The 24,330-nt window shown below is 29.5% G+C and overlaps 2 protein-coding genes across 7 annotated transcripts in view; both read right to left on the bottom strand.

Moving 5' to 3' along the window:
- Positions 1-585: 585 nt before the first annotated feature.
- Positions 586-3,213, bottom strand: LOC111040409 (putative uncharacterized protein DDB_G0271982). Of its 2 annotated transcripts, XM_022324331.1 has the most exons (4): positions 3,047-3,213; positions 2,910-2,992; positions 1,449-1,651; positions 586-1,352 (listed from the first exon to the last, which is right to left on the bottom strand). In XM_022324331.1, the coding sequence occupies exons 1-4, from the start codon at positions 3,115-3,117 to the stop codon at positions 945-947; spliced, it is 765 nt and encodes a 254-aa protein (XP_022180023.1). In that variant the 5' UTR covers positions 3,118-3,213; the 3' UTR covers positions 586-944. The 2 variants fall into 2 exon arrangements, with proteins under 2 accessions (XP_022180023.1, XP_022180022.1); XM_022324330.1 differs by having other exon boundaries at positions 586-1,651; positions 3,047-3,211.
- A 3,538-nt stretch (positions 3,214-6,751) lies between these two features.
- LOC111040396 (potassium channel subfamily T member 2) overlaps positions 6,752-24,330 on the bottom strand; it is a 175,206-nt gene continuing 157,627 nt past the window's right edge. For 2 of the 5 annotated variants that reach the window (XM_022324303.1, XM_022324304.1), the window contains 18 exons: positions 24,068-24,268; positions 23,783-24,000; positions 23,525-23,674; positions 23,250-23,458; positions 23,001-23,159; positions 22,794-22,944; positions 20,567-20,635; positions 20,308-20,413; positions 19,292-19,536; positions 17,342-17,476; positions 16,975-17,086; positions 15,678-15,863; positions 15,247-15,378; positions 15,065-15,100; positions 14,879-14,953; positions 11,627-11,832; positions 10,973-11,429; positions 6,752-9,540 (listed from right to left, as the gene is read on the bottom strand). In XM_022324303.1, the coding sequence (XP_022179995.1) occupies positions 9,328-9,540; positions 10,973-11,429; positions 11,627-11,832; positions 14,879-14,953; positions 15,065-15,100; positions 15,247-15,378; positions 15,678-15,863; positions 16,975-17,086; positions 17,342-17,476; positions 19,292-19,536; positions 20,308-20,413; positions 20,567-20,635; positions 22,794-22,944; positions 23,001-23,159; positions 23,250-23,458; positions 23,525-23,674; positions 23,783-24,000; positions 24,068-24,268 (3,060 nt within the window). In that variant the 3' untranslated portion in view covers positions 6,752-9,327. The remainder of the gene's footprint in view (positions 9,541-10,972; positions 11,430-11,626; positions 11,833-14,878; positions 14,954-15,064; positions 15,101-15,246; positions 15,379-15,677; positions 15,864-16,974; positions 17,087-17,341; positions 17,477-19,291; positions 19,537-20,307; positions 20,414-20,566; positions 20,636-22,793; positions 22,945-23,000; positions 23,160-23,249; positions 23,459-23,524; positions 23,675-23,782; positions 24,001-24,067; positions 24,269-24,330) is intronic. The other 3 variants (XM_022324305.1, XM_022324306.1, XM_022324308.1) reach the window with 3 other exon arrangements.

Genomic DNA, 24,330 nt, shown 5'->3' with positions numbered 1-24,330 from the left:
GAGCGGCAATCCTCTGTGCCCGAATCATGAGGTTTCAACAAATAGCGTACATTCATGCTCTGACATGAATGCATCTCAACATTGGAGAGCTTACAGCAGCCTGCTGGTCACCACAGAAATTAGCAGGACTCTTTTGAACTGAGAATGTCCTCCAAGGTAAGGTATAAGCCGTCCTATAGTCAGTGCTCCTGCAGTCCCAGGTATCACAATTTCCTTAGAAAAGGAACTGGTTGACGCCCTACAATGAACACCGGATCCCGGTACGTTCACATCCTAGTCAGCATGATGGACTCAGTTTTGTGCCGTGCTAGTTGGAGTCCTTGGTCACCCATCCAGGCATTGATAGAGTCTAGTGTGGGGTTGATAACCCGGCCACAGCGTGTGGAGTCTGTCCGACAGGGAGTAGGGGTAGGTCGTTAACAAAAACAACCATATAGAAAGGAGATCACTATTTATCTCACATACCAAAGCATATAAATGATAAGAGCAAAATAATTACGAAGGTTGTCTTGTATTTCGATACTCTGAGACTGTTGTATTTTTTCAATTATTCGTTAAGAAATTTAGATGATACAAAAATAATCGTAAGATATAAAGTAAAACGTATAATTTTGAATATTATAATGTGTGAATTTACAGTTTTTCACCAAATATATAAGCTTAAATATACCGGTTAATGTAAAATAATAATTATAGCTTATATGTATTATACTAAATGCTAATAATTTTTTAAAAAGTAATTCATTATGAGAATCATGCTATTTGTGATTATAGATTACAGCATTGTGTTAGTAATACCTAGATGAAGAGACCGACATAACACAGTAATAACATTTTAACTGAACTACGTAATGATCAATGATTAAACTAAAATAGAAATAAATAATTTTAATAAAAGAATTGTTTGAGATACTACTTAGAAAATAATTTAATCTTATATATTATTAATAATTTTGTTGGATTAATGTTCTTCTACTCCCTCCACGACTGAGTGGTTTATTTTGGGTAGTATTAGGTCTACGCTGCTTCCGATTTATCGGCTCCGCTGGTTTCCCCTTGTACTCTTTCCGCTTCACGTTGGACTGCCTGCGTTTTACGATTTGCTCTTTCGGCATCACGTCTTTTCTGATATCTTTCTCATTCTTCTCCTCGTTGTCGTCGCTCCATATACCATAATTGTTATTCCATTTTCCTGTACTCTCCCGCTTCTTCTCCCTCTCAGCCTCACGCATTCGTTGTTCATGTTCGCGTTGCACCCGTTCCTTCTCCCTCAGAGCCTCACGAATTCGTTGTTCATTTTCGCGTTGCTCCCGTTCCTTCTCCCGTTGCTCATTTTCCTTCTCCCGTTGCACCCGTTCCTTCTCCCACTGAGCCTCACGCATTCGTTGTTCATTTTCGCGTTGCTCCCGTTCCTTCTCCCGTTGCTCATTTTCCTTCTCCCGTTGCACCCGTTCCTTTTCCCGCTGCTCCCGTTCCTTCTCTAATTCAGCCTCACGTGATATTCGTTCCCTTTCTCTTGCTTCATCCCGCTCTTTCCACTCCTTTTCTCTCTGTAAATCTCTATTTCTCTTTATCTCCTGTACTTTTAATTGTTCATCAACTGTTAATTGCCTATAGCTTTTCAAATTCGTTAGTGTCATTCCATCTATATCTGAAATAATAAATCATATGAAAAACATATGAAACAAATAGATATGTCATACGTAATTCTCGTGCGAGTTTTAAAGTCCTACATACATATAGTCATATAAAAAAAAAATATATATAAATAAATGATTTCACATATACTTATGAGATGTCTGAGATAAATTGATGAATTCAATTTAACAAATGTATGCAATAGTAGAAAAAAAATGTTGAGAATAATTATATAATTATACTGATAATTTTAAACCGTACTCTACACATATTATACTGTATGGGTCCAGATTAGTTTTAACTGAGTTTCTCAGAAAACTGTAGCATTATCTAATTAACCATTAAGAAATATTAATAATTTTATAAGTGATAGTAGATAGTACATTCTAGTTCATAAGAGGTCAACCGGTGGCTTCAAGGGGTCGAAGTCCGAATATCTAAAATATTGAATATTGTCAAAAACAAAGGGACAAGGGTCATATTATAATATCAAAAGTGATCTGGAAATAATTATTTAGCCGACTCTAACCATATATCTGGAGCTTCTCTTGAGGTAAACTATAACCAAGTTTTGAGTAAATATTGTTCCATTTGTTTTTTTCAGAGGAACTCAAATGGTAACTGACAATTATTATAGTGTACCAATGAAAGTTACAACTACTTTTAAAGTGAATAAAATAAAAACCGTGCCATGCAAATACGATTTTGTAAAATTTGATTACATATTTGTTTTAATTTTATTTAATTAATAAGAAATTATATGGTGTGTGGAATGATTATAAACGAAGAGCCCCCAAGAAGTTTGCAATTCGCCCAATACTGAATTGCCATACAATTTTTTGGTCACACTTCTGCTACAACATAAAACGCCTCTAACAGTATTATTGTACTCTATAATTTGCTTCTCTTGTCGTTCTCGGTATTTATATTTACTTGACTCTGTCATAGAACAGCATATGAATAACTCACGTTCCAGCTAAACTTTGAAATATTAGTCGAAACGTGTCGATACGCCCATGTACCTATATTAATGTGATGTCGACTGTTAGGTAGTTTTTTGGCCGTTGTGTAAAAAAACATTTTTATTTATTCTATATCATCATTTTCAAACACTTCGACTGACATCAACAGTTAAACTTTCAGGATATGCGTGACAAAAATATTATACATTTTATTAAGTCACAGAATAAAAAACTGAGTTTATTCACCTCTATAATATATTATTTTAGGACTGGCTTAATATGCAATATTATATTATAATTTATATTTACTTAAAGTTTTGTTTCCTCCATAAACAACTTCAAATTTTGAATTTATGAATGTTCGTCCATTGTCATATAACATTGAGAATGAACTGAAATTAAATTGTATCAAATAACATGCAATTTAACGACGATTTATAACTTACGAGGTTAATGCCGCAAAAATAAGCACCGAAAACAGAGACGTGTAAAGTGGATTTATAGTATAAAGCTTCATGTTCACCGGTTTAAAAATTCTCTGCAGTTTTACCGTTTAATGTTCGGCAACACAATTTGTTTCACTATGCAATGATTGTTGACAACTGCTTTTATATAATGATAAGTATGACATGTGTGATAAAATTCTAAATATAGTGTAGATTAATTAGTATTGTTCATATCCAATTTGAATATGCATAGAAGGTTTAAATATTTAAAAATACCAAAAGCTTGTACCTACGTTAGTCATTAAGTGTTTGGTAAATTCTATGAAATTTTAAAATTGAACATAATACGCTAACGAATTATAATTAGTCGTTATAATAATAAAGTAATTATACTGCTCATCTTGTAATGCAATATGTTAATGAACATTTCTCATCTAGTATTGTATTAAAATTGTAGAGCTTTTTTTGTGCAAATTGATTTTTCTATAGATTGTAAACTAACATATTATATCTAATTCACAGGTGCAAATTTCAGTTAAATGCATAGGGATGCTAAAATAATTTGTTTAACAATAGCTTAAAGGTTATTGGTCACGCTCTACATAATATGACTATTTTTTGTTGTATAAAATATTCTATATTATGTAATTAATATTAGGAACCTAATATATATGTTACGGTCAATGTGGTCCTGCCCGGGCAATGTATAGGTACCACACATATTTTTTTAATCAACTAATATTATTTTTATTATTATTACCCATTTATAGTATTGATTTTTTTTTAAAACAATCATTATTAATTTTATTCATTTATCATAATACAATAAACTATGAATTTGTTGAAATACCGTGTATAAACTTATTTTTATTACTTATCGCACTGCATATTTAAAACCAAATGTAGGAAAGCAGATAGGCTATGTAATTCCAAATGCCATGGCTCTAAATCGTTTTCAAATAAATAGGTGATAATAAAATTATAATTTATTTTAAAAATAAAATGATGATACTTGTTAATTTTTTTTTGTTGTTCCATCAAAATATTCGTAATATTATGGTATACAATTAATAATGATTGTTCAAAAAAAAATCAATATTATAAATAGTTAATGATTATAATTTATAATAATAATAAAAAATAACATTAGTTGGTTAAAAAAAAAATTCGTGGTTTACACATTGCCAGTAACATATATAGCTATATAATTTACTAATTATAAATTGTAAATTAAAAATATTTTTATTATTTTTATATATTATACATGAGTCTCTCAAAGTCAATATACTAATATAAAATTATAATTAAATAGTTAAGAATATTATTCTTAAGGAGTTTGTGCACCCTGAGTGCTTACATAAACATAGTAAAGATTTTTGTTTAGAAAATAGTGTTAAATTGAATTTATATATTTGTTTATTTTTTCAAATATTTAAATATATAAATTTAGTATATTGTGTGGCAATGGCAGGAAGTGAAAAGCCACTAGGGAAGTCAATATAATTTTAATTCATAATGAACTGTTGTTTTTGCTACTTAGATTCTTCGAAGTGTTTCATAGAACAGCATATAAGCATATCTATGGTTAATTTGTTGGTAACATTAGCAATAGGTATTAAGTAGTAGCCACTAGATGTTATTTATAATCATAATAAGAGATGGTTGATAATAAATTCTTGTTTATAAGATATCCACTACTAAGTACTAGGTACCAGCTTTTGATCAGATATTCGGAGAGTGTTCCATTAGATTTTATTAGGCAGACCAAAATAATAAAGCTACTTATCTCAAGTGACGATAGTACTTTATAGGTTATTTACTACCTATGTACAATGTACATAATATATTATATGACATTTAAACAAGGTTAAAAAATATACATATTTTGTATTACAGTTAAGAAATTAAAGTATGGCAAATTGTAAATTTTTAACACAAAATAAACGTCTAAAAAATAAAAAACCTGTTGTTCATGATGGTCGTTTCTAACCCCTTTAAAGGCCTCATATCTATAGTTTTTTTCAGAAAAACAGCTTAATCTAATTCCAATAGATCGTAGCAAAGCCTATAAAAATGTCCTTTCCAAAAAAATATTCGAACATAAGGAGCATTTAAGAGGGGATGACAGAGTCACATTTTTATTTACGTACGTCCGTTAATATTTCACCTAGTATTCCACATGATAGACAAAACGAGCTGATATAATACGTTTATGTAGGTACGTATATTTATTTGATGTGGACTGCACCTTTTCTGCCATCTAGGTAAATAAAAACATTTACTGCTAGCTGGAAAAAAAACTCTGCCTTCAATCGACATCAGAAATTTAACTTCTATGCAGGTGTGATAAATTATATTTTACATGTTTATTAAGCCACAGAATAATACCTACGTACCTAGTTCAATTGATTCACCTTAATAATAAAATATTTTCGGTTTTATGAAATAGTATACTTTAATTTATTGTTATTTTGTACTGAATGTACAGCGTTCATGTGTTTGTTAAATTATCTGTAATTGTGAGATCGAACACAATAATACACTGAAGAACAGTTATAACATTTTAGTATAATAATTAAGCAATTATAATTGTTGAGAATATTGCATATCTGCCATCTGGTGCTTAATGTGTAATAGATCCCTCTCATTAAGAATTATATTGAAATAGTTTGACAAAGCATTTCTGTTCAATTTTATTTTTCTTTATATTTTTAAATTGACGTATATATACCTAGTTCATATAGGTACGTACATTAGGTGTAAAGTTATTTTTACTACATTAATTTGTTCCACAATTTCTTAAGAAGGTATTGTTCATATTCAAGTATTCAACATAATATGACGTTAGGTTATATTTTTCCAAATTTAATACCATCCATTACAGCGACATTCTATAGATACCTAATATACAGCAGAGAGATATTCACTTACTCGCTTTTTTTAAATTGAGCCAAACCGTCCTCGTAGCCTAATCTAACCCTCAACAAGCAATCATCTCTACCTGTACCTGTCAAATGACGGTAGAACTGACTTATAATTTACAACTCAAATTCAAAAGCATAATATACATGTATAAAAATTGAATTATTTTTCTGTTACTTACTTTTAACTACCATTTGATGAAACGTAATTTATTTAATCATTTTTCTTCAGTTCACGTTACTCAAGTTATTTGGAAGGACGGTATAGTGAGCTTGGCTTGATCTGAGTCACAACTAAATTAATATTATGTACACACATAAATATTATAATAAAATCGATTTTTGTCATTGTGATAAAAAAAAAAAACACTTTCAACAATTTTGTTTGAATTCATTTTTTAAATTTTTATTTCATATAATAATTATTCAATAAAGATAACTTTACGCTAATAAGGCTTTTAGTTATGTCAATACAAAAGATACAAGGGTTCGAGAGTAAGATAATTAGTCTCTATTATTTATCATTGTTCCCACAGTTGAACAATATCGCATGTACCAAAACGTCAGCGTGTGATATTGTACTCGTAGTATAAGAAAATAACGCTATCACATTAATACATATTTTAATAATACGACAAATAGTCTATGACTTAAAATATAAATATACATGTACACACATTTATCGGTCAAGTCTACTTTGTATGATTTCCATACATTGTTACATAAATAGAATCATAAATATATAGGAACTAAAGTCTAGACAAATTTCATCACCACGGCGATTTCCTATATATAAAATGTCTACAATTTTAGTTAATTTTTACTTTGAGTTTACCGAATGACATCAAGGTATACAAAGGTATATTATATATACCTACCTATTGGTATTTTTAACGTTTTCTTTCATTTTCAACTACCATAATAATATATTAGTATAACATTCACATCAATCGCGTATTGATAAATCAAATGGTCCCAGGTTCACATTTTCATCAATGACACAAAAACTTGCGAAATTTACAACATTAGGTATACATTTTATGAACATCAACAAGAACATAAAATCGGGGCACGATCTACATAACTATAATAATACAATAAAGCGTGCAAGTAGGAAAATATGTATACAATAATATCTTAGCTTATGACAATAATTAACATAATATAGAGGAATAATAAGGGTGGTACATCACTGATTTTATTATTTAGCTTTCTAACTTATTATTCTTTTAAGTTGCATATTTTGTCTGATATACACTCTGCATTGACAATTAAATCCCTCATTTGTGTCAACAGTTTGAGTATTATTTTTTCAATAATAGGAACCATGGCAAAATAAATATAAAATAGTTAATATCATCTAGGTCCTATGACAATGTTTAAAACTATAATTCCACCATCGTAATTAAAAAGTAATGTAGTAACTCACAACACAGATCATATGTAGAAATGTAATTCATCGACTGTGTAAATATTATGAATGGATTTTGAAATATGTAAATAATAATAATATTGAAACATTATAGCCATTTTAATTCTATGCTTTATTAATCTCTACGTCGACAGAACAAAGTCTATGGAAAAAATAATTTTTCCGGTTTTAGTAGATATAATAATATCCAGAAACCTTTTTTTCTATTGTAATTATTTTACATTTAAATTATTTTTCAATTCGAAACACAAAGACGAATTTAATATCTGCCAAACAATATTGTAGACTATAATCGATATTCAGAAGTCGGAATCAATAAATGTTTATTCTCACGAATCGTCTATATCATTGTAATATTACTTGAATCAAAATTGTTCATTGTAGTTACAACATTATATTTACCAACTTAGAGAATATTGTAAAATGTAATGCAATATAAACACGTTGCATAATGACATATATAATGATATGGTTGTTGTTTATTGGATAAAATATGTAAAAAGGAAAACGAAAAGAAATGTTAAAGATAATATTTCAAAGTAATAAATTGTACGTTAAAGGTAAGTCATTTCGCCGACAATTAATTGTTTTAAATCCATGAAATGTCGAAATATTTGATTGATATGTGTTTTAATAGTACCTATATTTATTATATAAGTATTTTTTATATTGTTATGGTGGAACAAGTGGCTTCAAAAGGTTTTGGTTTTATTTTTAATAACGGGATGGGTTGAAAAAAAAAAGTAAGAACCATTTAGTAAAAAAATGTACACGTCGCATGGTGCAGTTACCCCTGTGTTGATGGACGATTTCGCTCGGTAACAATATCGTATCTATCATATCAAACAAAAGAAAAACCGTTTCGCCGCCGACCGACGCGTCGTATGTACCTATCTACCAGTTTACTATCTTTACCCTATAAGTTCCATATAAGTCCCCTATCCTAACCGAATGAAATTGTATTCTCATCGTTGATTGTATACACCTATATAATATTAATATCATACACATACATATTATGTATACATAGAAGTCATGTGCATATTTATTTTGGCACATAATCGTTTTGATTTCCCACGTGCCGGTGACATACTCTGCAGAAAAGAAAAACACCGACCGCGTTCGCAAACTCCTCATACAAATAAAATATATAATATAGAACAACGGTGAATGTGAAGACTGCGTGTGATAACATTTTGTTACGGATATGCTGCTTTTTCACTTTCAACATATGTACAATAACAGTAAAATATTGCAATATGTATCTGCGTTCGCATGTATATAATATGTGTGCGTGAGTGTGTATGTGTGTGTGAGTTTGTATGAGTGTGTTTGTGTATATGTGTATGTATGTATAGACATTGGAGCTACCCATGAAATGGTAAGTCGGGGTTTGACTCACATGAATTGTAAGTTGCTGTATATAACACATATTTCTTTTGTAACGATTACGTAAACATTTTTTTCTTAAGAAGTCGAGACTCGTATTGAAATATTCGCATGAGATTATTGTCTTTATTTGCGTATTCTGTACGGTATTTTTTTTTTTTTAAAGTTGATGAAAAACGACAACAAGTATTCAATATCCCGAAATTTAAATTTATTATTGACGGAAAAAAGCGTGAGTTTGGTTTAGTTCTGCTGCTCGTGATATTTTCAATACTGACGCCTCGTAATAAAGTGTGTGTGTGGTGTAGGGACTTGTGTGTGTGTATCATAAACAATAATAATCATTGTTGTAGTCGTCGTTGTCGTTGTCGCTCGCGTGTGATGACATATTTTATTATAATATAATATCATATACAATTATAGTAATATAATATCGGTGGACGGATGTGGAAGCAATCGGGAAGAACGTGAGTGACGTGCGTTCACAGCCACTTGTTGCGAGCGTTGTTGCTCTTCCGTTTGCCCCACATCAAGTTGTATCATACAATCGTGCCCTGCAAGTGTTCGTGCGACGAGTGCGGCGACATGACCGGCGACGGCAACGGCGGATGGTGCAGTGACGGTACGGTCACCATGCTCGTGTTGCTGGACATGCCGGGCGAGGACACCTCTTCCGGCGGAGTCACTTCCAGCCCAATGCTGCCGTTCAGCGCAATCTTAATGGCACTGCCGCTCATTTCGCTCGGGTGCAGCTGCGAACAGACAACGGTAGTCGGCATGAGCGTCGTCGTGCCGGAGGCGTTTGTCGCGGCCGGATCGGGTCAGTGGGTGTCGGGAAGGGGTGCAGGTGTTTGTAAGGTTGATGGAGGGCGGTGGTGGTTGATCGTTGAGTGAAGGGTTGTGGTCTGAACTTGCGCTGTGCTTGGTATATTACGGAATGGTTATAAGTGGTGGCTTTGATGGTGGTAGTGGAGAATGGAGATGAAGGTATCTAGTCATTAAAGTTGTATTATTCCGTGAATTATGGGATTTTTTTTTATTTTTTGACGCAAGACACTCTCTTTCTTAGTCAATTTTTCTTTTGTGCAATTGTAAAAATATACGAGTCTGAAGTACGTAGGTATGCATATCATATTTTTTTGTTTATGAAAAGTTCATCAGAGAGTGGAAAGCAACGAACAATAATAATAGCATTCTTCAAGAGATTTTGAGTGGAGATGGATGTATCTACCAAAAAATCGTAAAGCTTTAGCTTTTATTTTTTTCATCAAAAATTAAACCTCGTATGTTGTCAGGTATTTAACTCTTAATTTATTATAGCAGTAAAAATAGACAATTGACAAAGATTGATTTTTGTGTGAAAACATGTAAGAACTATCATGTGAAAATAATATCATTATCAATTAATGCTATACAAGTATAAATCATAAAGCGTACCGAATCGGCTGTGAAAACGAACGTAATACTTTAAATGGTTAATTCCATTCGGTTAATAATATAATATTCTACTTAATATTATTATTACAAAATAATACTGATTAACTTTGCTATAATAATTGTATATTGTTTGCATATAAATCGTACTCCCCGAATCGGGAATGATGATTTAGTTGCAGTCTACTTAATATATTTTATTATCGCAGAGTGTGTAATGAATACAAATGTACAATGATATTTATACAAAGTATACTGAATGACAATAATATTAACTATGTTGAGTGTAGACTATAGAATACAATATACGCATGCGTCGGTGGCGATGAAATCAAGAGGGCCCGCCCCGGGTCGTTGTTTGTGTGCCTCCGCGTAATGACCTTACACGCATTTGATTAAAACCACCGCAGAAACCATGTGATGGGCATTTCAAAGCGAGCTTGTGGGTGGGAAGGTTTCGGTTTGAACAGAATACATGAACCTCCCAAAGACGAAATTTAAATTTAACCCAGTGGACGGCATCAAAGTCGCACACGGTTCGATACGCAGGTGAACGATTAAATTTAATGACGAATACAATGAATACAAGGTACACGATGACGTTGAAAAAATAATCAAAACCCAGACGTAACTGCATGTGATCTACCCGCATAACGGAGCTTTAAGTGCAATCTCTCTATAGTTCTAATGTCAAGCCGTTGTGCATTTAATAATCATTATCGAGGCTAGCTGAAATAACTACAAAGTTACCTCAGACCGCCTTCGCGCAGTGACGATATTTCTCATTGATCGAGCGCTTACGCTTACTTGCATACTGGGTCTGCGTTCGTGAGCGATTGACCCGATGGGAAAGTGCGACACTCCTAACTCTTCGAGGCTGCTCTTCCGGTTACACGTCATGGAAAGTCCCTGTCTCAGCGAATTGGACCGTCTCAACAGTATGTCGTCGACTACACGTAGAGAGTTGGACCGAGCTCGGAGGGCGCTGCCCACCGTCGGGCTGTCCGGCAATGACAGGCTGTTCGCTTTGGTGGTGACTAACGGCGGTGGCCTGGTCATGAACGGGGGAAACGCCATACTCGATCCCCGTCTCGACCCGAAGCCCAGCTGCCCGATTGTCGAGTTGAAACTTATGTTGGACTTCCGACGACTGTTGTGCCTCTCGAACGTTTTCTGAGCCGAAAACGGACTAGGTCGTAGAATATATCTGGAAAAGAAATAGGACAGTCAGAATGGAACGATGTGGTTGCGTTCTTCTACAAACGAATAATATACTCTGCGCAAGTGTAAATTAATATTGGAATTTGTGAAAGAATATAACAAAACAAATATATAGTTCAAGTTTAATTATAGAAACGAGATAAAATCGAGCCATTAACAATTTGCATTTAAAGCGTGTCTTACACAATATCACCCTCCTCGAGTTTGAGGTCACAACTGGGGTTGATAATGACGTATGATAGACTGCTCCGTTTCTCGCTGACTTCTTCGTGATCAACGGCAGGTAAATTCAAACTGTCCATTCGAGATCTAACCAAGTTTACTATTTCTGCTCGCTCGATCAAGTTGTCATGGTTATCTCGGGCGTCATCGTGCATGTTAATTGAAAACTGTGTAAATACATCAATCAAAGTGGTTTTTTTATTAAAAAATAATAATGGTATAGTTGTGTTAATTGCATTATGATATGGGTAAATTACAACTGTGCGTGTATGCGATCAATCTATATATGTTGTATAAATGTACAATGGCATGAACTTTTGTCGGGTGAAATAAAATGCTCGATTATTTCTCTTGTATTTATTTTTTTGTGAAATATCTCTACGTTATTGCAGCTATATCTAGCAATGAATTTTGTTTTTACTTCTACATCATTTTATGATGAACTCAATACGAAACGTATCGAGTTTAATCAATATATATGTATATATATATATACTATAACACTTAAATTACATATTAGTAATTTTTCATTATTTTACGAAAAATAGAATAAGTCTATGCTGAAAAGCAATATGTAACCCATTGCATAGGTACTACCTGTCTAATTAAATGAATACTATTGTTAACTGTCTTACATCAATAGATAGATTTGTTTTCGTTTATTAATACTATGATACATCATACATACACAATTGTATAATAATAAAATATGTAGGTATTTAATTATATTGTACATTAATTATTGTGATGAAAATCAAAATATATAATATATTGACATTTGTTATACCATACGTAGATAAATATTACTATAGTCAATATTCATAATAATTTATAATAGTGTGTAGAAGTTGCTGCATAACAAGGGAAAATATTTAACTTGTTAACCTAGTTACTAGAAGTTCTACTAAGTTAGAAGATTTTACTTCTAAAAAAATTGAATCGTTATGTAGTTTACTTAAAAGTGACTTAATTTTAACTTTTTAAATCGTTAATGCCCAGCCATGACTCTGCAATCTGAGTTTTATTTGGAATTTTACCTGAAATGTAATTTTTTTATCGATTTTTAATTTACTAAAAACATGCATTAGACTGTAATTTATAAAGATTATTAAAATGTGACACTTATCTAACTGTCCGAATTTTTAGTACAAAATGTTTTAATTCTTACAAAATATAACGAAAGGGCTTTCATTTTTATTTTCTTGCATACTCTTTTTTCTTTAATATATTATATTTTATAATATTGAATACTGTAAAATATGTTATAAATACCTACTTACTTAACAACTTCATCATTTGGGTTTTGTATATTGTTTTTTTTTTTTAAGACATTCAATAGCTATTTAAATTCTACTTTTAAACTCGTTCAGGCCCAGGAAAAAAATTTAGAAACTATTGATGTTCTAATGCATCATATACTGATATTAAAAATCATTCAAAAATAGGGTCAATCTGAATAGCTGGTGGTGGTCAATATATTAATATAATATTTATATATATATTGCTAGTGTCTGATATTTGATGGTTTGGGATTTGGTGAGAATTTATTGAAAGATTAAAATAAATAAAGCCATTTCCTCCTTTTAAATCTTCATTTTTACCTACTTTTTTAAAACAAAATATTAAATAATCACCAATAAGCATGGTATTAGTATACGATAAATTATAATAATTAAATTGTATTAATTAATTGGCACACCTTTGAGTTAAGAGCAAAGGAAGAGAAGAAAATCTTGGGTTAATTTTAATTATATTTGAAGGCAGAAATTATGCGTGACTCATGTAACTTTCATCTACTAGAATGCCTGTGTGCCTTTTCCACTTTTACACAATTTAAACCCATATTCAAAAATAGCAGCTTTATAAATGTTAGTTAAAAAAAAGTTTCGTTTTAAATTGCACACTAGAAATTGTCTCGCTTAACCGATACACATTGACTACTAGATAATTATTTTCACGCATTGGGCAATGATAAATTGACTGTGAACTATTGACAAATATTATGTATATCAATGTTAACCTGCAGCTTATGAATAAATACAAAAATGTAGATTTTAAAAATAATTTTATAATGTATTATTATATTTAAATAATTCTATTTTATCAACTTAATATTCTATCTAAATACTAAAAATAGTTTATGAATAATGTTACAATATAATCTACTTATTGTCAGTCTAAGATGTATAACATTTTAGCACAACCAAATACATAAAGCACATTCGAGATAAGATTTCTAGTACATATAATATGAAAAATATATTGAATAATTATATTGTGCGATTGTATTTAATCTGTTATGAAGATTAACATCATATTTGTTATAATACATAATATGGCTCAAGCAATTTTCAACAATATGCATTAAAATAAGTTTATGACATGCATTATTACTTATGCTTTTTTTCATCATTCAAGATAGTGTGACTTTCATAATCAACACATAATATTCAACATTATGTGAAATATAATACTAAATAATATTACAATATTATATACTAAGAATATAAAATTGTATTACATTTTCACAAATTGTAAGACTAATGAAACATATAAATTTGTTTGAGATATTTCTTGAATTCAAATTTTTGTAGTAATTATGATTTTGTATTAAACAAGTCAAACAGGTCTAACAATCTTGTCGAATAGATCTGAATATTTATATTTATATATTTATTTAATATTATAATGCATACATACATACATATTTTTTGAAAACATTTTATGATTGAATTTCATAATATAAAAATATATATTAGATAAATCAAATTCCAGTATCATGTTTTTTCATATATTTTTATATTTTCAAAATGCTGTATTCTTAGAACTTGAGATTATGATAGAAAATTATATTTAAATTCATATTGTGACTATAAAGTTTGAGTTGTATTTTCAATTTGTTCAATTTTACGTACCTCTTTAATTGACATTTCAAGTGCTTTTTTTAAGGGTTGTTAAAACTTACATTAGTTAAGAATTGATGTGTATAAAATGTGAAGTTTTGTTTTTGAATTAATTAAACTTTTTAGTATGTCTATGTTCATTTAAAATAGATTTCCATGGAAAAGTTAGTTTATTTATATAGTTAATTCATTATATAATAATTCATTACTTTTGATGTCATCAATTTCATGTAATGGATTTCTTGTTATATTTGTTAAAACTCTGCTAATTTATAAGGTATTATTTATTACTATTTACTTAAGTACTCACTACAGAATTTTGGTTCCTGTGGCAATTAGGTAGACAGTTAGTCGGAATGGGCATGTAAGCTTCGTGATCCGAACCCTATGTTTAGGAAATAAGCCAGCGATATGAGTTTAGGACCAAGTGAGAATACAAAGCATTAGTGAAATTAATATACATAATGATTGATAGATGTTAGTTATAGATGCATACCTCAGATATTTTATCGCAGTCTGTACCACATGCATCCTGTAAGTTACAGAAGAATAAACTGGTAATTAGAAAGTTGATAGTCTCAAAGTGTACATTGGTTGGCATTCAGTGAAGAAATTAGTATAAAGATCAAACAAATTATTGAAAAATCTACTAGTATTAATTGAGTGAATTGCACTTACCGGTGGTGATTCTATGTTCGATAGGTCTTGAGTTCTGTAAATTCCTAAAGGTATCTCACAAGTAGTAGAACAAAGCTTTTGGTAAAGACGACCGTAAGTTCGTATCCACATGTCTTCTTTTGTAATTTTCATCTATTTAAACAGCATTGATGGTTATATTATTATGGTATACATGGTTTGTCTGTCCAACATTAGTAGACATGAATAATTCTAAATTTAATGAAAATATACAACATACAAATTTATGAGCCTGATTTTTGAGCTACGTTAGTCATAAGATTCTGTATTTTACGCTTATAATATTTGTAAATCGTAATGTCGTAAATTATTATGTTTATGTAATTGTTTGTATTTTGAATTAATTATTATTAAGGCTTGAGAACACTTATAAAAATTAAATTAAGGACATTTTATAGATAATGGGTACTTACCGAGGTTAGGAAACCAGAACCAGGAGCCTGATCTACACCCAACAGTAATCTCACAAAAGTGATGACATAATCTTTTACAAATGCTTGGTATAGCAATGTATCTAACATGCTGGCACTGAATACGGAACCAGCCGCAAATGGCAGTCGGAACATGTACGATATGTGTGAGCCTCTTTCTTTTTCATGCTATATTTGGAAAAAAAACATAAATCAACACATTTTGCTATACTATTATTACAATAAATTCGAATATTATATACCTTTAAAACATTATACTTAGTTACATGCATTACTTATGGGTTTGATACTTTTGAAATAATTAAGTGTGGTATTCAGTTTTATTTTGTATTCAGAATATTGGTATCGTTTTTATTTATAAATGTGAAACGTACGACTGGAAACTATGAGTAATTGAACTCGTATGTAAGTAAATATAAATTTAAAACACTTAAGCTTGGGACTTTCGGACTTCAAATTTTAAGACAAGATCATTATATTAGACATCCTTCCTATATTTAAAAAATGTTTATTAAGTTAATAATTTTCGTAATCAACTTTAAATTTAAAAAAAAAGCGTCGTTTAAAGGCTTTAAATTTAATTTAATTGACAGAGTTTAGTTCAGAATAATATGATTTAAAAAAATGAAATGTCTTACAATTGCTATCAAATGTTATTTTAATATTTTAAACCGATTTTATGATTCCAATAATTTTGTATTAGGTATAGTAATCTTAAACATAAAATAAAATGTTTTTACCCTTTACAGAGTGTTGTGTATGAAAATATTTAGACAAGCAAAAATGTTTACGTGCTTAGCGCATGTAGTCACATAATAAATATTATTAAAATAATTATGTTATAATCAGTCATAAATTAATTCGGGTGAGTAGTATTTCTCACATAATTAACATAATATGTAAATTTTGTTATTGTATGAACGCTGACAATGTTCAATTGATAACGATTAACACTTTAAATAATTATTACTTATGTTTATTATAAAATGTATAATATATATATTAAAAATATTTACATATCATAATGTAACAGATATCTATACAATAGATCTAGATACAAAAAATATGCCACGAGTCAGTGGCCTCATTTTTAGAATTTGAAAGTTTGCAATGTATATCAACATAGATATCAACAGTATATTTGCATCTATTATGCTATTCATTTTATATTTAAAATGAGTAGTGTCAACTTGTAAGAAAGTGATCTGTACTTGATTATTTTTAATTTAATCTATAATATGAGAAATAAGGGCACTGGCTTCAAGAAAATCGTACTTACTTTTTCCATTTTTGATAAGTGCAGCGCATAGGTGTCTTGTGCTCTGAACTGCATAAATCTCATATTGGATGACTGAGATAACTCAGTTATACTACGGATGTTGGGAAAGAACCTATATATTTTTGAAAATCATGAAATCACATGTATGATAAATATATTTAGGTACATATACTATCATAGGTGTGGCAACTTTATGCATTCAATAAAAACAAAGTTTTTATAGTCAATTTCTAAATTGGATTTGTATAATGTACATATTATATTATTGAACGATCAAAAACAATTTGATGTAACTGAAACAAGTTTCTATAGTATACCTAAGAAATTACTTTGAAATATTAATGTTTTCCGAACGGAAAATACTTACTTAAACATTGTTTGGACTGCTACAATGGTATTACAGTCTGCTAATGTTTCCTCTTCAGCTGAATTTGATAGTTCTTTATTTACAACTACTACGTTTTCTGCTAATAATATTCCAGCCCTCAAGAGATCATCCAAACTGAAAATTATATTATTGTAACTATAAATAACTCGTATAAATATGCTGTAGAATAACACGGTAAGTTTTATGTAAACAGTACAAGTAAATATAATTAAATTATAGACTTTTCCCATGTATTCATCAATCTGGAACATTAATTCTCGTATTGTCAGAAAATGTCTGACATATTATGATAATTGTTATTTAAAACGTATGATTACGTTTGACAACACATTATATTCCATATATTTTTCTGAACTTTTCAATTCATTTTGCCATTTTCATTTAATTACACAAAATATTACACGTAGCTTCACTAAATTAAGTTAGGTTAAGTTATACAATGCTGCATGTTGCTTCACATTAAATCAAATTAAGATAATACATGATTGATGGATTTTTCGTTTACTTATTTTCACGGATAGGTAATAACTAATAAGTAATAACTTGAGTGAATATATAATGATAATATTATTTCAATCATGATATTGCGGTTCGTTATTGGGTGCTGTAATAACGTTGAAATAATAGGTGTTTTCGATTAATATGAGAATAATACAAGTTAACATGTTATGGGGCTATATTCTATAAAATATCTATCAAATGCGCGAATCCGAAAGCTCAATGCTTTCTAGTGTTTCTCGTATGTAATACTGATCACCAAATGTTAGTGCTTGATACCCGAAAGATTCTTCATTATTGCTTCATGATCGTCAAAACTTTAGAACAGTAGTTTCTTAACTAAAAATTATGACATAATGTCATTGTACAAGTGGACTACCTATATTATATTTGAATAGTTTATAATATTTAAATGTTGTGATGCATATTTATTTGATTCAATTAAATTTTCTTTTTGTGAAAAATTATTGCCTAGCCTTGTCTTCAAATTAAGTTGTATCCATAACGTATCTGTTAGAAGTCATTTATCAATGTTCGTCAATGTAATACCTATATTATATGCTTGAATAAAACTATTATAGGATTTATTTTTATCGAATCATATTTTTTATGAAATTCAGCTGCCTATAGCATTCATACAAGTTGTAAGATACTTTTTTTTTATCCATTTATAATAAATCCATTCACCTAATATACTACAGCAAATATGAAATAGGTACCTATAATAGTAAGTTTGTTTATCAATAATTCATCAAACTGTCAGATTATTCGCGTATTGAATATCCTGTCAGTATCAGACACGACAAACATAATATATATTATAATAATACGTTTTGTCGAAATCATTTTTTTCTAGAGCTAAACAATGTATATATACTATTATACTATTTTACTATACAATATGATCATAATATATATGACGCCATGTGTGTTTCTCATATTTGTATATATATATTTATTACTTATATATTTTATTTATTTTCACACAGTGTATAATACTAGTTTATCTGATTTATGACACCATTTACAGTATAAGCAAAGAGGTCATGTACATTAATACACTACACATCAGGAATGTCAAATGCGCGGCACTCGACTCTTTATTTTTGCGGCCCTCAGCACCAGGATTATTGGACAATTAAATGAAAATAAAAAGGAAAACAAATACAATTTTCATTGTGTCGCAACTGTGTCAGAGAAAGATAAATTTGGTATACATATAACTATGTACGTTTCCAGCAATCATTTGTTGCAAATGTTTTTTTTTTTTAAAGGGTGTTTTTATACGGCCCGCGTAGTATTCTATTCAATATGTTTATCATACGTACGTTTGATTTGCCTACTGTTGTTCATTAAATCTTAAAATATTTATAAACAGTCTAGGCATTTTCTTTTTTTCTTTTTATACTAATTATTGTTAAACAGTCTTACCAATCTATGGATCCCAGCATCCAATAAACAAGTGGGAAGTATGAAATGGCGTCTAAAAATGCAATATCCGGACGTCGTTCTAATAGTATGATGATCGGATTTAAGGACGTTTTCGGATGAAAGTGTGCCCTCAGTGGTATGATGAAATTGTAAATTCCATTGGACGCGTAATCGGCAGCTAAAATTATTGTTTTATTTTGCCAATTGTAGTCATTGGCATTCCGATAAGCACAGTGCTCACATACCTGTTATTATTAAAATTTGATTAAGTTTATTGATTTTAATTCGATAATTGTGCATACAATTTAAATGACTACCTAGTAAACTAATTGCTGATATACCATATAATAATACTATGCAATTTTTATATTGTTTCTTTTTATGACATTAAATAAAAAATTCCAAACCATAAATAAATAAATATATTAATTATAAGCATTATTATAGTGTATAAAAATATGTATCATACTCGGTAACTATTCAATTTTATTTTTAAACCTTACTTTACTTTATTATTGGTTAAATAATTTAATAATAATGCATTTAAGTTAAAGTAATTTAGTAACTAGAATTCAGAAGATTCGAAAACTAATTATTTTATAAAAATAAAATAAGTACACTGTTCACTGTTATATTTAATAACATATTAGTTTCAGAATATTTAGCTCACGAATTATCTTAATTTAATTAATGAAACTTGACAGCATAGTATAAAATGGTAGCTACTTAGAAAAAAAAATATTGGAGAGATTTAATAATATTATAAAGGGTTATACATTATATTTGACGATATAGTAATTTCTATCATTTTGGACCTACTAAAATAACAATTGCTGTATTTTGGGTTAGAAATGATAAGCATAAAATTTTAAAAATAATTTTTACTTTCAATAAAACTTCATAACTTTAAGGACAGCGTGATAATATAATGATCTGAGGCACAATTCTTTTATAAAAAATCTAAACTTGTACATTAAATACCGTCATAGAAAAATAATATTCATAATAATATTTACCTGGGCCAGCTGTAGACAACAAAGTGGTTTTTTTTCTTTTAATAAATAACACAATGTGGGACTGACACCTATGTACGGTGATACTGGTGGAAACCCTTTGACTATCCTATATAAGAAAATAAATTATAAAAATAGTAAAAAATTTAAAATTTAAAAAAAACGTGTGACCGAAAAATAACACGTTTTACATTTATGATGTTTTGGGTCGACTGTATAAAATTTTTTTAACAGAATTGCATCACGTTGCATAAACACTTGCCTGGTCCACTCAGCATGCCAAACAGGCTGTGTGTAAACGTCTTCCTCACCATCCGCTGTAACGCGGAATCTGAGTTTTTAACAAACATGCGAAAAAAAAACAATGTACAAACGAAATCGACATGCAAAATATTACTAAGTCAAAGGTTTTATCTGACTAAAATATAATATAGAAAGTTAAAGGGAGATATTAGTTTTTATTTTTAAATATTACTTTTGAGCTTGATAAAGGTAAAAATGTATTTATGAAAAATGTTTTTATATTTTAAATGTCAATGTCATACAAATATGTTGCGAGAACTTAAAGCTTGACTGCATTTCGTAAGCGATAGAGAAAATACTAAAAAAATAGAATAAATTCAAAAAAGTTTTGATTAACATTTCAATCAGATAAGGGAATCGGTAGCGTTGAATTATTTTTGGTGAAAATAAAATGTTAAAGTATATTACCATTATGCTTAAATACTATGTAATAATGTTGTTTCTTTCATATAATTTATTTTTTAAAATTGTTCATATCGAGAAAAAGAATAACTATTATTAAATCATGTGTGTTGTAAGTGTTTAAGTATATCATAAGCTTAATCTTATAGATACAAAATAATTACAGTCATATACTTAAGTCCTATACTAGTAAACATTATTGGAAAATATCGTTTACCTATAGATATTATATTATACCGTAGAAAACCTAATGGAATAAAATTATTTTCAAATTTTTCAGTTAGTAATAATACCTAGTGCATAATGCAAATACTTATATACACAACACATAATATTTTCCACCACACAGATTACATTCCGTAAATGTTTATTAGCGCATATTATGAAATAATGTATAAATAAATGTATTATAAAATGACCATTTTATATTGTAAACTAATAAAAATTAGTTGTAAAAATATCCTATGTCATATCATATTATTTAAAAAAACGTGGTGTGATTATAATTATTATGTAATACGTATGTATAAGATAATTGTGTTACTGTCATAGTGTCAAAGTTGATATTTTTGTCAAAAATTAAATTTAGTGGACATTATTAATAAAGACTGGCATAGCTATTAGACAATGTTGAAAATGTATGTAAAACTAATAAACATTAACTCGTCTTTATGCTTTGTATATTATGTTACAAAAATGGATAATAACTAGTTTTGTCATTATTTTAGTACATTTTCAGTACGATCCTTTAAATGTTACCTACCCTAGATTATTTTTAGTTAATTTTAAGCTAAATAATATTTACAATAACTACAAACAATATCTCTTTTCCTTTTAAATATTTTGGTAAAACTTATTTTTAATACAAAAAAATATGATAAAAAGAACTAAAAGCAGGGAAATAGTTTTATATCATATATATTTTTTCCGAACTTTAATTTATTTTATATATCACTGTATAAGTTCAATATAGGTATTCAAAGTATAAATTTACATTAAATCGAAAGCGACTATTATAAAAAAAGTAAAAATACAACAACATTATTAAAACATTGTTCAAAATTGAAGTAATATCAATAACTGTATAATGTATACTGCCAAGAAACTTTACGTAGTGACTTAAATTAATAATCCCATATATATTTGACGTAGGTTTAAATGTGTATGTACCTTGTGTATTCTTCATTTTTTTTGGCTTCAAAGTATTTTAAAATATTTGTTTTACAAGTATAATAAGGAACATAAAAATATTTTCTTCCAGATTTTTTCTACCACTATATTTTTGATACACCAGGGACACTTTATTTTGTTCAGTAAAAAAAAAAATAAAGATAAGGAAGTTTTACTATATTATTTCAATGGGTTCATCAAACTTTATACCTACCTTACCCAAGAATTTATTAAACATATTTACTGAGATAATGTTTTCATTTTCTACTAAATTATAAACTTCTATACTAAACTACTTTTGAAATTGTATGTTTGATTGTGTGAATCAGCTTGTTATATTACATTAGTTTTTTTGAACCAATCAAAACTACAAATAAAAAATATTTAACTGCAACATATTGGTTCAATATACGAGTATAATAATTATATGTTATAGTAACTGTGAATTTTAATTTCAGGACTTTGATCAATATCCGGCCAGTTATATTATTCAAATCAGTAATCACCCTGAAGCAAGGATACAGCGCATACTAACAACCACACAAAATCAAAATGCTTGAAAATTATAAAATATATCATACATTTGTAACTTATTTTATTTTGTATATCCTTACGCAATTTTTTCACTTGGCGATCTCCACGGAACCTCATCTTCAAGCTCGTCTTCGCTTTCGTCTCCATCTTCTTCTGGAGGAGGTACAGATATGTTTAATGACGAACCTGTTATATTTTCAGCCACAGGTAATATACTTGGACGGCGACTACCTAAACACAGAGTAGTTTGATTTTTTTTCTCTATAAATTAAGTTAATCGGCATCACCTCTTCTTTGACCTAGCACTTCAGGGCTCAATAAATTCGGGTTCATATCCATTGGCTTTGGGATATTCAAATGATTACCTACGATTGTCGGTTCTTCAGTTTGTTTGTTTTGGAACGTGTAACTTTCCCTAATAGTTTTTTGAACTTCAGTGGGCTTATCTGAAGGCCAAATATATTTTTGATTAAAATATTATATTATGATCTGTATGTAAGCTTGGTATTGGTAAAATTTAAATAATATCAACTCACCATTGTTTAACATACTATCAAGATGTTTTGAAGGCGCGGTACCATTATTTGAAACCACAAACGATGAATTTTCTTCCTTATTAACGCTAATGTAATAACATATATCAGATTTCTTCATTATATGCCTAGGCCCAGGATTTAAAAGAATTGTGTCTTCATAAAACTCTGGTAAATCGGCCGGCCGCACGCCCACTAATGATACACCAAACCTAAGATTGAATAATTGTTATAATGTCCGTTTAAATTACATCTGATGTTAAATTGTGGTGATGTACTTTCGATGTGAATGAAAACTTGCATATGTGAAACTTTTGCCTTCATATTCACCAAAAAATCTACTATCTCCTAAAAGTATGTGATAGATTTCATTTCCCGAACATCTACCATACAGCCTATGCCATTCCTCAGGCGAAGTCTGGCCTTCCCTGTACACAAATTATATAAATGTTACTTAGCAGTTAGCACGTCTTACAGTGAAACTATTATTATTAAGCCATTGGAAGCATTTTTAATATTATAAAAGTAATACTTACTGCCCTCTACTAGTATGCAGTAGAAGTGTTACTAGTGTAGATGCTCCGGGGCATGTGCAGTTATTAGCAAGAAGAGCATATTTAAGCTCATCTTCACATACAACAAACTCAGCAAATTTTACGTGTAATTTATTTTCTGGTCGAAATATTTGAACATATTGGGGAACAGTTGGAGCATAGTCCTTGACCGCCCACGAACGTAGGATTGTGTGTTCATCCTTTTAATATATATCATGAGTTACAATTGTATTTTAAATACATTAATTAATAGAAAATAATATTTACTGCAGCAGTTTTGTCAGCATAATTTCTAGCAGCCAAAACGAAGCAAGCTTTAGCGTCACTCATTCTAGCTCTTGACAGATCTCCGTCTTTTAAACAAGACCCTTGGATATAAATTACTCGTTGTGCCCAAATAGGTACTTGGAGAATCATTCTCATTGTGGTGTCCAGTTCCATTGGCGATAATAGGACCACAAAATAGTCCTGATAATAATAATATTAATGATAAAGTTTGTACAAATAACCATTGTAATAAATTGTTTAAA

The sequence above is a fragment of the Myzus persicae genome, unplaced genomic scaffold (assembly GCF_001856785.1).
Source record: "Myzus persicae strain clone G006 unplaced genomic scaffold, MPER_G0061.0, whole genome shotgun sequence".
NCBI classification, from domain to species: domain Eukaryota; kingdom Metazoa; phylum Arthropoda; class Insecta; order Hemiptera; family Aphididae; genus Myzus; species Myzus persicae.
This window is presented reverse-complemented; position numbering and strand designations above follow the sequence as displayed.